Source organism: Anser brachyrhynchus, assembly GCF_964034855.1.
Source record: "Anser brachyrhynchus genome assembly, chromosome: 1".
Taxonomy (NCBI): Eukaryota; Metazoa; Chordata; class Aves; order Anseriformes; family Anatidae; genus Anser; species Anser brachyrhynchus.
Window position 1 is genome coordinate 182,406,766 of NC_137694.1, and position 14,320 is coordinate 182,421,085.

Here is a 14,320-nt window from a genome sequence, read left to right on the forward strand (position 1 = left end):
TGTTTGTTTTCCCACAGGGATCATAAAAAAGGGTTATAATTCTCACCCCCCATCCTGACCTCCTCATAGAACCATAGAGCCATTAAGGTTGGAAAAGCCCTTCAAGATGATCTGGTCTAACCATCACCCTACCACCACCATCACCCACTGAACCATGTCCCTAAGCACCACGTCCAACCTTTCCTTGACTCCACCACCTCCCTGGGCAACCCGTCCCAGTGCCTGACTGCTCTTTCTGAGAAGAAATGTCTCCTCATTTCCACCCTGAACCTCCCCTGGTGCAACTTGAGACCATTCCCTCTAGTCCTATCACTGGTTACCTGTGAGAAGAGGCCGACCCAGCTGCAGTGTCCTCCAGGCCCACCGTGCTTTGGGCAGCCATGGCCTGCCCTCAGCACGCCGAACCTCCCCTCAGTCACCCATCTTGCTGAGCATATCAGGCACCAAGCATGGCCTGAAATGCAGACATTTAAACACAATATTCTGCTCTGTGGTCATGACAAAATCGCAACATGCTTCCCTTCACCTCAGCAGACACAACTGCAGCCTCCTTCTGTAGTATGCACCTTCACAGAGTCCTGCTGTAGGGTAGCAGGATATTTCCGCTCCAGTTCAAAATAATCACTATTATCTTCACTCTGAAGATATTTTTTCCTTATTTCCTTGTGTCTTCATGCAATACATCAAACACGTCAATTTTTGAGGAGCTGGGGGTCGGCCTCTTCTCACAGGTAACTAGTGATAGAACTAGAGGGAATGGCCTCAAGTTGCACCAGAGGAGGTTCAAGTGTGCTGAGGGGAGGTTCAGGTTGGAAATGAGGAGACATTTCTTCTCAGAAAGAGCAGTCAGGCACTGGGACGGGTTGCCCAGGGAGGTGGTGGAGTCACTGTCCCTGGGGGTGTTCAAGGAAAGGTTGGACGTGGTGCTTAGGGACACGGTTTAGTGGGTGATGGTGGTGGTACAGGGATGGTTGGACCAGATGATCTTGGAGGGCTTTTCCAACTTTAACGATTCTATGACCCAATATTTGCACATTTGTATTTTGAAACCCATCTTTAATTCCCTAGCATTCCAGACTTTGTACCTGACACCAAATTAATTTCTGCCTCATGCAGCTTACAGCTGGGTCTCTGCTTTTGCAGAACTGCATGTATACGTGTACTGTGGTGTCCTTGGATTATTTCACTAACAAGCTTTTCAAGGAGACAGAACCCTCTGCAGAACCCAGCAAATAAACCTTGTGAGTCACAGGGAGACAAAACTTCTTCTTTAAGGCAAAACATTCATTAGGAAATAAAATTAATGTTTAAGAAAACATTAATTCTGGGAAACCAGAATGAGAAATGCCCTCTGTTAACAGTAGAGGACAGTAATAAAGAAAAATGCAGTTATTTCCATGCATTATGAATGCCAAAGCTAAACCTTATCTCAAGGAACACTATGATTGTAGTGAGTTGTGTAACTGGAACTACCCACTAACCAGACAGGTTGCATTTTTTCTTCTGAAACTGAAAGTGCACAATAATAGCTTTTATTTAGGCAAGTATTGCAAAAGACAGAGTAGCGATAGCTTCTGGTCCTCTGCTGTCTGCATGTAGCATTACTGTTATCTGTTAGCACTGTGGTGAACTCCACAGAGCACTCAGGTCTGCACCTCTTATGTTCAGACATTCAAGGTATGAGCACACCATTGAACCTGTAAGGAGCTACAGAATTTTGATAGGCCATCCAAAATTTTCCAAAACAGCTAATAAAATCTGAGACATTTCCTTGGCAAATGACTTGCCTTTTCCAAGGGAAAAAGTACTTAAACTTTGTGTCCTCTCACCACCAAAATAACTCCTTTCTGTACACACAGTGGCTCTTCTCTAAAAAAACAGGCTTGCCTGTGGCTCTGTGTGAGAAACAATCTGCAGCCAGTAACACAGGCTCAGGCAAGGATCTCAGTAAAGTAACATTTTTATTCATGATTGCAATGGCGGGTGTCCTGCAAGCAGGAGCATGCAGCAGAAGTGTATCATAACCTCATATCCCCTATTACCCGACGTTTGATTCCTCCCCTGTTTCCTCATTGACTAAGGACTACAGGTTCACAACCTACTTGATGCTTGTTACTACACCATATATGTACAATTTTATTTGACCAACCTTTAATCCCCCCCCCTTTTTTTTTCTATTGTGACTGGAGGGGCCCTTTTTTTGTTGTTGTTTTTGTTTTGTTTTTGCTGATTCTGCAACTGCTTGTCTTGTTTTTCTTAGCCATCCTCCTTATTTTGGGACAGTGGGACCTTCCACTATCCCCTTATCTACTTAACATACCCCCCACTGTTATGCCTGCACAATCACTTTTGAATATGCAAGGTTAGTGGAACTTTCTACTGCAAAAACACAATTTTAATTCTTGTATCTGTCACAGGCCATTTCTTCTGTGTCATATATTTCCCTATATTAAACACCAGGAAATCTTACAACTCTGGGAGACTTTCTGAAATGACCCTCCCCACTGAAAGGGGAAGAAGAGTATGCAACAAAGTTTACAAAGAGAATGTAATGAGGTTTGGCAAAACTTAAAACCTTAAACTTAGAAGCCCAAAACTACGGTTCAGAGACCAGTACTGGTCAACAGAGCAGGCTGAGTAAGGTGATCCTTCCTTTCTACTCAGCACTGGTGAGGCTGCACCTAAAGTAGTACCTAGTTCTGGGTTCCACAGTACAAGAGAGACCTGGACTTACTGGAGAGGGTTCTTTGTAGGGCCACCAAGATAACGAAGGGCCTGGAGCACATCTCCTGTGAAGAGAGGCTGAGAGAGCTGGGACTGCCCAGCCTGGAGAAGAGGAGGCTCAGGGAAATCTCACCAAGGTCTGTGAATCCCCACAGGGAGGGGGCAAAGAGGCTGCAGCCAGTCTCTTTTCAGGGGTGCCCAGCACCAGGATTAGAGGCAATGGGCACAAACTGGAAGACAGGAGGTTCTCTCTGAACACCATGAAACATTTCATTACAATATGGGTAATGGAGCACTAGAATAGGTTGCTGAGACAGGTTGAGGACTCTCCCTCCTTGGAGATCTTCAAAAGCCACCTGGACGTGGTCCTGGCAACCTGCTGTAGGCAGTGCTGCCTGAGCAGGGGTTGGAGCAGGTGACCTCCAGAGGTCACTTTCAACCTTAACTGTTCTGTGATGCTGTGAAACCATACTTACACCCTGACTCAATTGCTTGCTACTGCAAGAAAGATGGACAAATCTCTCTGGGCTTATAATTCATTCTTGCCTTTGAGAAGAACTGTGAGACCATCACAGTACAATTCCTACTGTATTTTCTTCTCACTATCAATGACATCTTCCAGCTATGCTGTTTTAAGGTTTTTATCTTATGCATCAAAAGAAGAAATGTTACATTTTCTTGCAATATTAAAGGACTTCTAGAAAGATTATGGCAGCTACTGTCATTGTGTACAGCCTGAAAAACAGCTGTATGGAGAGCTTTAATAATTTGGATGTTGCATTGCCTGATTTCATTGGCAGCTGTGAGAACTGGCCTAACTGGGATTCATTGTAAAAAATCATGAATTTCTGTCTCTGCTTTCTGATCACTGATGCCATCCTCTGGCTCAGGCTGTCAGTACACTGTGATCTGGAGCTGTGCAACTCAAAATAAATAAATAACATAACATAACATAACATAACATAACATAACATAACATAACATAAAAAGTCAATTCTTGGAAATGACATATTCACCATTTCTTTTCTTTCTTAGAGAAACAAGAAAAGATAATGATCTTGGCTACAGCCAGGCCAAGCAGCAGGTCAGTAAACATCTTCAGCTGCTTCACTAGCCAAGGTCACAGGGAAAAACCTGACCTGAAGCAAAGTAAGAAAAATTCTCCAGAGGTGTCTACCCTGCTTTACATAGCATGTCTTGCAGCCAGTTAACTCCCTATGTGTTGCTGGCCTGCAGGACTACTGTCAGGGATGACTCTGGACAAACTCCTAAAGGGAACATCAAGAGCATCTAACAACATGAAACTATTCACGGCACCCATCCACAGTATGAGCAGGTTATTCCACCTGTCCTTCCAATGGCTGTCATACAGAAAGGCAATCCAATGTCCTTCCCTGAAGGTGCTCCAGTGTCTCTCCTGCAAAGGGTTCTGTCATTTTCACCTGTGCTCGCAGCAGGCATTTTTACGCAGTCTCAGCTCTGGATGGGTGCAATTTTCTAAAGAGGAGGGCATGAACATTAAGCAGCAGAGGGTTAATGCAGCAAAAGGATTTTGCTCGCAAAAGTGATTCTTCACACAGTGTGTAGTTAAGCTATGCAGCACCTTGCCGTGGATACTGCAAATGATGGGAGTTCACATGGGTGAACTCAAATCACTCAAAAGGGGTCTTTATAAGCTCAGAGAAGAGAAATAAGAAAAGCGTTACTAAATACGCAGAAGCCACCTTTGCACTGAGAAGTCACTGAGCCACAAATAGCTGTAGAAGAGCAGTCAAAAGCCCTGTCACGTTTTCTTATCTGTTCTTTCAGAGATCCACTTTGGACCACCAGGTACTGCCCTTGAAAGATTTTTGTTTTGAACTAATGGACACTTTTATATTCTTCTGTCTCACTCTGTCCTGGCACTGAATACACACAGGAGATTTATAGGAGCTGGAGCATAATCCAACTTTGCCAGCTTCCAAGTTGCCCAAGGTCACTTAAAAAGTTAATAGCAGAGCTACAAATAAAACAGACTTGTCTCACCACCTACACCCGTTTTGATGACTCAATCTTGTCTGTCTACACCAGAGCAAAGAAATAACTAATAAGCAATTAAAACAGTAAAACACTTTTTTCTTACACGTGCACACCATTATTCTGTATAAATCATTATGAAGACGGTGACCACTTTAGGGCTGACAGCATATCTTAATGAGAAAGATTACTCTTAATGCAACCAGATATAAATGATAATTCCAGCATTAATATAGAAAAAGAATATTCTGTTTTTTAAGAAAACTACAGGAGTTAGGCTATGGCTGTCAGTGAAGGTTATAGGAATAAACTCCTTTTGCTCATGCAGGCCCTTTCTGAAGTATGATATTAAAAGCAAGGATTTTCTGTTCCTTGTCTGTATGATAAGGAACTACGTAAAGTAGAAAACCTTAAAGCTCTCCTAAATCCTGATATGAAAATGTAATGAAAAGCCATTGTTTGGAATTTAACGTGAGACCAGGATTGGGGAGAATTATCCAGATAATAAATTTGTAATAAAGGTAACGTCAAGGCATAAGCAAAGATGAAGTAGGCTAACTTTTGCAAAAATTCCCTTCTTCATTTGGAAACTCTTAAGAAGCAGGATTGTTTGTGGAAATTACAGTAATTCAGCTGCAGGAGAGCAGTCTTTATTTCTTTTCCTTACTCAGTATTCTTCATAGCTTCCTTGCTGGTCACTCCATCAAATCACTAACTACTCTGACAGCCAGTGGCACACTACAGATAATGTGAACCCTTGCCCGCTTATTTTCCAAAGATTTCCTAACCAGGAAGTTCTCTGGCATTATCTATTCTACAGCTGTGTAAAAAGGAAGAGACCAAGCTCAGAGACAAAGCCTGGAGAGGAAATCAGGCCATGTGGTACCTAACCAGCAACGCCGCCAAGTCAGCCCTTCTTTCATTTCCTTACACTTCCATAAGCTCAGGCAGGCAGATCAAGTTCATTTCTCCTTCTGCAATGGAATCTACTGCAGTAGATAAACATTGCAGCACTGAAACATGAATCTTTACCATAATAATGCACTGACTACACCTTCAGGCATGAATCCTAAGTTTTGGAGCTCTCCAGATCAGAGATACATAGCTCAGGGTCAACATTCATCAAGTTACTTAGTTCATGCTAAGTAAACTCTCTATTTGCAGGTAAGAATCAGTGGAAGACATTATCGAAAAGTACCTGCCTGGAATTAAAAATTAAAAATTAAAGGTATTCCTTTTTAGCAATTTGGTATTTTTTTTTCTGTTGTTGCTGGTTTCTGTTTGTTTGTGTGTGTGTGTCTGTTTGTATGTTTTGTGACAGCATTTAAGCAAAACCTGCTTTCTCACCAATCTTCTTTCACTTTCCATGATTACAATTGAAATGTATTTTTTGAACTTTAGGAAGTTCTAGACAGAGATGTACAAAGTATCAGATCTGTGGTATTCTGAAAGGAAAATAAAATTTATTTGACAAGCAATTAATTTTAATTATCAGTATGAGAGCATATTTGCTATTGCAGAGAACTAATATCAAGGAAATTAAATTAAAATCTCAAATTATAAGAAAGTAAATTGAAGCAGACCAGATGTATTGTCAGAAATCTAAAGTTATCACTAGTATTGCTGTCTGTCACGTATGTGACAGGGGGAAAAAAGAGTGGATTTCAGAGTCAAAAGACAATTTTTTACAAGTGGAAGTGCATCTTGGTTTAAAAACTTGCATGACAAACTATTAAATAGGAAATGACACCTGTCAGCTACTCTGTCATGTTTTACACAAGTAATGATAGGAATAATAAAGTGTTCTGATATATCTTGGAAGGATCTGGGTTCTCTTCTGTGAGAGCAAAGAGCAAGGCTTGTTTTACTGACGTAGAACTAGACTCTGGTGGAGAATCCTGTTTTATCTAAAATCTCCAAAGCACTTATTGCACAATAACCCAGGAAAGGATTGCCAGCTTCATGCTTCATGCAAGACTCAACTTATAACCATGGCAGCAACATTTATGTCTGTTGAATCATGTCAATTTACCGATTGAATCTAAATGGGAAATGCAACAACAACAACAAGTTGCATTTGGTTTCTCTGCTTGTTTTGCCTAAAGCAGCTACTATTTTACTTTTGGACTCCCATATACAAAAATACAAGAAATTAAGCGTGTAGGTAACATTGGCATAGGCACTTTCATGTATAAAACTTTGCAACCTTTTTACTATAATGTGTATCTTTAGTGCAATTTCATGTTTTTAAGATAGCAAGCTTGAGGAGAAAAAAAAAAGGAAAAATGCCAATCATGAAATTCTAATAAACATGGATATCAGATACTCTCTCGTCATCACCACCTCTTGGAGGCAGCTGATGATAGCTTATTAGATCACGTCTCAGCTGTACGGACTGTGTGAGCAGTTTTTGACTGAATACTCACTTCTGAAGGTGACTTAAATGCGCCTGCTTATACTGAACATGGCAAGGGCATAGTCCTGATTTTTTATCTGTGAGGCAAAACTACCTCCCAATTCTGACAGGTGGAATCATTATTTAAATCAAAAAGTGCAGACCCTTTCCTGATTTTCTGTATTTTTGCAAATACTGAGTACATAAGTTTTTTCAGAAGAAATCTTATCTGTTGCCAAAATAGAATCATACAATAATCTAGGTTGGAAAGGCCATCTGCTCCAACCCCTTCCACTCCCCTCATGGCACTTTTTGCTTAAAGCAAGGCCAACTTGAAGCAGATCACTCAGGGCTGTGTCCAGTTGAGTTTTCAGTATCTCCAAGGTCAGAGATTGTGCAGCCTCTCTGAACAACCTGCTGTGGTGCTCTACCACTCTCACTGCCTCTCATCCTATCACTCTACAATAGCAGGTCAAAGTAAGTCTCCAGGAGACTCATGCTAGCTCCCAAATCAAAGGACTGCTCTCACTGCTGTACTAGGTGAGAGCCAACTCTCTGCACAGTAATATCACAGAACCATAGAATAATCTGAGTTGGAAGGGATCCACAAGGATCACCAAGTCCCACTCCTGGCTCCACACAGGACCACCCAAAAATCAGACCATGTGTCTGACAGGATTGTTCAAACGCTTCTTGAACTCCAGCAGGCTTGGGGCTCTGACTGCGTCCCTGGGGAGCCCGTCCCAGTGCCCGACCACCCTCTGGGTGCAGAACCTTTCCCTAACACCCAGCCTGACCCTCCCCTGTCCCAGCTCCATGCCGTGCCCTCGGGTCCTGTCGCTGTCCCCAGAGAGCAGAGCTCAGCGCCTGCCCCTCCGCTCCCCTCGTGAGGGAGCTGCAGGCCGCCATGAGGCCTCCCCTCAGCCTGCTCTGCTCTGGGCCGAACAAACCAAGGGGCCTCAGCCGCTCCTTTGGGCACTGATAGCTTTATGCCCTCCTTACACCGTGGCACCCAGAGCTGCACACAGTGCTGGAGGCGAGGCCGCACAGCGCAGAGCAGAGCGGGACAATCCCTTCCCTCGCCCGCTGGCAGTGCTGGGCCTGATGCACCCCAGGGTACGGTTGGCCCTCCTGGCTGCCAGGGCACGCTGCTGGCTCGCGTTCAGCTTGCTGTGAGCACAACCCCCAGATCCCTTTCTGTGGGGCTGCTCTCCAGCCTCTCGTCCCCCGGTCTGTACGTATAGCCAGGGCTGTCCTGTCCCAGGTGCAAAATCCAACACTTGCTCTTGTTAAACCTCACGTGGCTGGTGATTGCCCAGCCTGCTGATTTGCCAGGATCTCTGCAAGGCCTCTCTACCCTCAAGGGAGTCAGCAGCTCCTCCTAATTTAGTATCACCTGCAAACTTGCTTAGTATGCATTCCAGTCCTGCATCCAGACCATTTATAAAAACTTTGAAGACAACTGGCCCCAGAATGGAGCCCTGAGGAGCCTCCCCAGTGACTGGCTGCTGGCCTGACATAACCCCATTTACTACAACCCATTGGGCCAGATCCGTCTGGCAATTGTTCACCCACATAAAGTACAGGATTTTATGATTTACATGTGATAAGAGCTTAGTTATGTTTCAACTTAAAAAGAATGTACCATATATTTCCTAAGTTTTGGTGCTAATTTCTATCAAGGTGCAGCATGACAGTAATGGATGATTTATCTAAGGCAAAAAGACGACAATTTAGTAGAAACGTGATGAGATGTCAAGATTATGGAATAAACATAGAGATATTTCTGATACAGTACTAGTGATGAAACAGTTAACCGCGTTAAATTTTAATTATATATAATATATATAATTTCAGGATAACAACCATCTTCTTGAATGCAAGTGAGGGAGACTTCACACATCTTTCAAGCTTATGTTTCAGCCTGCTGGGAGGACTTCGATGTAATGCACTGCTGTTACATTCCACCCAGCTGCTCAGCGCCAGCTTTGCAATGTACAACTTATAAACATAATCCCTGTGCCTTCCAGGTCAGACTTCTGCTAAGCGAATGTGAACATATAGTAAATTCCACAGCTAGGGAACCGCACGCATGAGAGTCTCAGGAAGATGGATGTTTTCTGTTTTGTACAGCGTGTGCTTTTCTGACTTGGTTTCTGTATGTGCATTCTTAAAGAACGGCTGCATAGTCATTTCAGTCCAACATAAATCTTGCCTGTCACTAACATGGTTAGTTCCATCATTCTTGTTCCCAGCTGCTCATACTCTCTGTGCCAATTCAATCATTCATGTACCTGAGCTGTAAATCATATCAGGGAACCAATCCTGCTAAAAAATAGTAGTTTTTTTCACAGTTTGCAGAGTTAGGTTTGGCTTCATGCTATGTTTAATCTGATCTACTCTATTCTATGCCCTCCTTGTGCTGCCCAAAGCATGCTGAAAAACAAATCCACCAAAATGAGATTTTTTTAGCAGCCAGATCAGTTCACTCATCTGATTCACTGCACAGCCACATCCATAACAGTGCCAGCATGAGAAACATGGAACAAGTGCTTGGGTCTGAAAACCAGGTGCCTCTTTCAATAGTAGTATGGACCCATGCTGGTTTAAATACAGAGTTTTAGCTGTGTAGTTCACGGAAGTCCTGCCAGGTAAAGTATTAATAAGATTGCAAGAGCACATAAATCTTAGTCTTGCAAGCTTTTCTACATATCACTAAGGTGCGTTTTAACTTTCTAATTCTTGGTTTGTTCTCATCTCTTTTTTTCAGTGGATGTCTGTTCACCATCACACTTGTAAATACTGTTCTATATTTCTTTCATGATCTGTGAAAACACACCTGAGGTGTTTTTTTTTCTATTTTCAAAACCTACAAAAAAATCTGTTTTGAAGCCCTGCAAAGGAAAGGACATGTCCTCCCTGTGATCAGTAGACTGGTACAGGGACGGAGAAAGTCTTAGCTGACTGATAAATAATCCAATTGTTTATAAGGACTATTACAAATACTACAAATGTTTATAAGGACTTTTGACACTGTCCCGCACAACATCCTTGTCTCTAAATTGGAGACACACGTATTTGATGGATGGACCACTCTGTGGGTAAGGAATTGGCTGGATGGTCACACTCAAAGAGTTCCAGTCAACGGCTCAATGTCCAGGTGGAGGTCAGTGACGAGTGGTGTTCCTCAGGGGTCAGGACTGGGACTAGGACTGTTTAACATCTTTGTCAGTGACATGGACAGTGGGATCGAGTACTCCCTTGGCATGTTTGCTGATGGCACCAAGCTGAGTGGTGTGGTCGACATGCTGGAGGGAAGGGATGCCATCCAGAGGGACCTGGGCAGGCTTGAGAGGTGGGCCTGTGTGAACCTCGAAGTTCAACAAGGCCAAGTGCAAGGTCCTTCATCTGGGCTGGGGCAATCGGAAATAGATGATCTTTAAGGTCCCTTCCAACCTAAATCATTCTATGATTCTGTGTTGGTTTTGTTTTGTTTTGTTTTTTATATATGTTACACACATAATAAAATATTTGTAAGAAATGGCATCCTGCTACCATTCCAATAAGCATAATGATCATATGAGTATTTTTTGTATGCTAAATGATATGAGCAGAATGATAGTGGGCCACCCTCAAACTCATTTGTAAATGCTGTTTGGAGTAAGATACATGAAAATGGTTTACATTTGACACAAATAATGTTTTCATCCTTGTTGATGTAGTGCTGGTGTTTTAATATACTCTACCAGAATTAGCTTAATGGAGGAGGAGTTACTCTACCAGAATGAGCTTAATGGAGGAGGAGTCTTCTTTTTTTAAGATTATCATCTTGTCAACACGCAAATGACATAACTGACTGACATTTAACCTGGAGAATAAGACACTCAAGCTGTACTGGAAGACAAGATATAAATGAATGAGCTCAGTTTACAAAGCCACTTAGCTTGGGATTTTGCCCATTTTTTTTATTATTATTATTAATGTACTAATGCCTGTCATTCAGAGTGTGGGCTAAACAAACATTACAGCTAAATAAAACTGCCAACTACTGTTAAAGGGCAGCCTTACTTCTAAGACAACCCAGCCACATACTCCTGACATTTCCTGCATGCCAACACTGGGGCTCGCTTGATGCCATACCGATCCAGTTCAGGCAACTAAACAAATCCCACTAAAAGTAGTGACCACTTTTCAGTCAATTTGGCCACATCACCTTCATAAATAAATAAAAACATCTGTATAGAAGTGCATTTCAAAACCTTACAAAAAAAAACCAAGAAACTATGAAGTCCTGCAAAGATAAAATACTTCATATCCTTCTTGTGATAAATAGGCTAGTGAAGGGGGAAATATTGCAGTTGTTTGTAAGAAATATGTTAAATAAATAAGTTAAATAATTTTTTTTCTTATATGCTGTATAGTCATTCTGTAAGAAAAAAGGGAAAACAAAAGGTAAAAAGTGTTTGCATGAACAGATTTTTATTTCAATTTTATTAGTAAGGAACTGTTATTCTGCTTAACTATGGTTGTAATTTTGTTTTAAGTAATTTCTCATTGACTCTCGCCCAGCTGAAACCATGGGCTAACATACCAAGCCACTTAATTTCGAGAACATTTAAACACTTAACACTTAATTTGGAGAACATCTGGCACTGATTGTAGTAAGTGGATGCGTATGCATGTAGGATTTTCATGTTTGTTTTAGGAAGGCCCCGATTTGCCTGCCTTGGAAGCGTTTTAAGCTCCTCAACTCCCCGTCCTTGACTCCTGTGGAGGGGGAAGCCGAGGGGTGGCCGTGTGGAGGCTCCGCCTCAGGGAGCCGCGCCCCTCCCTGTGGGGGAGCGCATGCGCACACCCAGGCCTCACGAGAAGGAGGAAGAGGAGGAGGAAGAAGAGGAAGAGCGGCGCCATCTTCTCAGCCCCCCCCCCCCCCGCGGGTCCCATGGGCGACGCGGCTCAACCCCCGCGGCCGGGCGTCGGCGTCGGGGTGGTGATCACCAGCCCCGCGCACCCCAACTGCGTCCTGCTGGGCAAGAGGAAGGGCCGGCTGGGCGGCGGCATGTACCAGCTGCCCGGCGGCCACCTCGAGTTCGGGTAGGGGGCCGCGGGGAGCCGGGGAGGGGGCCGCCGCCCTCTGAGGGAGCCGCCGCCCTCCTCACGGTTTCCCCCCCCTTCCCCTCAGCGAGAGCCTGGCCGAGTGCGCCGCCCGCGAGGCGCGGGAGGAGGCGGCGCTGCGCCTGCGCAACGTGCGCTTCGCCTCCGCCGTCAACGCCGCCTGCCCGGCCGCCGGCTACCACTACGTCACCGTGCTCATGAAGGGGGAGGCGGAGCCGGGGGCGGAGCCGCGCAACAGCGAGCCGGACAAGAATGAGGGTGAGAGGGGCGGGGCGGGGCCTTACATAGGGGGCGGGGCCACGTTGTGTGGGCGGGGCCAATCAGAGTGGGCGTGGTCATCGAGAGGGGGCGTGGCCATCGAGAGTTGGCGCGCTGGGGGGGAACCCAGGAGGGATGCATCCCTCCCTGCATCCATCCCATTTTGCTCGTTTATTTTTATTTTTTATTTTATTTATTTTATTTTTTCTACAGGATGGGAATGGGTGAGGTGGGATGAGTTCCCCCCGGCGGAGCAGCTGTTCTGGGCCCTGTGGTGCTTAAGGGAGCAGGGTTACAATCCTTTCAGCGAAGAGCTCGATCACCTGCAGGGGTACACGGGGAGCCACCAGCTGGCCTAGGATGGAGCTGCTTTATTTCTACCATGCTAACATCACCCAGGTGAAAATACTACCCTTAGCAAAGCCAAAAACTGCCCGGTGTTCCAGCGCTTCCACCCCTGTTGTCATTCCTTGAGGGCTCCCTCGAGAGAGAGCAATTCAACAAACATTATTAATGATTAATGTTTTCTTTTCTATAAAAGTCATAGGATTTTATCTGGTACATCTTCACGTAGATGGATAGCCCTTCGGAAGTCACCAAAACCATTCGGAGAAGCTTGGGAACGGTTATAGCATCGTGCCTAAGTGAAGCTGATTTAAGCCACTGTCTTGCTTTCAGTGTAAAGCTATGTGGTACATCGTGCTGCTTTCCTCTAATTATAAATCTTGGACCAATTTCTAAACTTTGCCTTGTTTCCTAACTTCAGTTAACGTACTGTCAACGTCCCTACGGAAGAAAAATCACATTTTCCAGAGAATACCTTGTTTTCCTGCAGACAGTTGAAAAGCACAGTATTATAAACATGAAAAGGTTGCCCTGGCTGGCGGGGAATGAAGATTCTCTGACCCTTCCTGCCTTCACAGAGGTCTGTTGGCAACCTCAGTGACGTGAGAATTCATCTGCAGAAGTGTTAAAGATACCTGTGGTTGATGTTCACTTCTGATCATAGCACTTAACACCTTACTGGAGAGGTGCCTACAGTGTTCTACCAGGCTGATGTAACTAACATTGTGAAAACTAACCTCATTTATAGCTGTAACTATGTCAGACAGGTGCACTTCTTTGCTGAAGAGGGTTGCCGCTTTTACACAGCATGGTTGGGTGTCATTTTTTATGGCTACTGGGATTTGATAGAATTCTTAATTTTCAGGATGATGTGAACAGATGATTAAATTGGTAGAGAATGAAGGAACATACATACATACACACACAAAACCAATGAATTTAAATGTTATTTTTCTACCATCTAACAGAATTTGGTTCTTTTCTATCTGGTCATTAGGATTTCAGCCATTAATTTTTGGAGAAGGATGGACTACAAATAAAAAAAATCAGAATTGCTTTGATCTTTTTCTCTTTAGGGTTCTTTTAGAACACATTTTCATTTCCTTTAGGTATACTCATTGTAAAAATGATCTGAGATGCATTTAATTTCTTTTAAATAAACACAATATTGGAAGATTAAAATTGTCTGAAATTGGAATTGACTCACCAGTTCTTAAAGGAAATGAGATTGAATGGTTAAAGCTTTTCCTTACTTTACGCAGAGCCATCTCCATTTAAGAAAGTTTTTCTCCTGTGAAACAGGCAGAGTGATACAAAGTGTAAGGGTGCTGATGATAATTGCAAGCCTCCTATGTTGAATTCAAAGCATTAACTATGGGCAACTTCCCTTACGACAGATTCTCTGTGAAGCTAAGAAAGTAGATGTGGTTAAAAAGCAGTTTTGAAATGGAAGATATCAATGAAACT

The 14,320-nt window shown here is 43.6% G+C and overlaps 1 protein-coding gene across 1 annotated transcript; it reads left to right on the forward strand.

The window, feature by feature from the left end:
* Positions 1–11,569: 11,569 nt before the first annotated feature.
* NUDT15 (nudix hydrolase 15) lies at positions 11,570–14,035 on the forward strand. Its single transcript, XM_080594669.1, has 4 exons — positions 11,570–12,229; positions 12,318–12,508; positions 12,722–12,907; positions 13,050–14,035. The coding sequence occupies exons 1-3, from the start codon at positions 12,078–12,080 to the stop codon at positions 12,865–12,867; spliced, it is 489 nt and encodes a 162-aa protein (XP_080450795.1). The 5' UTR covers positions 11,570–12,077; the 3' UTR covers positions 12,868–12,907; positions 13,050–14,035.
* Positions 14,036–14,320: the final 285 nt, after the last annotated feature.

Excerpts from the sequence above, each read along its gene's own strand:
- NUDT15 (XM_080594669.1), top strand. The coding sequence starts at position 12,078 with ATGGGCGACGCGGCTCAACCCCCGCGGCCGGGCGTCGGCGTCGGGGTG. Across the intron at positions 12,230-12,317 it reads GGCGGCCACCTCGAGTTCGG|CGAGAGCCTGGCCGAGTGCG; the intron begins GTAGGGGGCCGC and ends CCTTCCCCTCAG. Across the intron at positions 12,509-12,721 it reads CGAGCCGGACAAGAATGAGG|GATGGGAATGGGTGAGGTGG; the intron begins GTGAGAGGGGCG and ends TTTTTTCTACAG.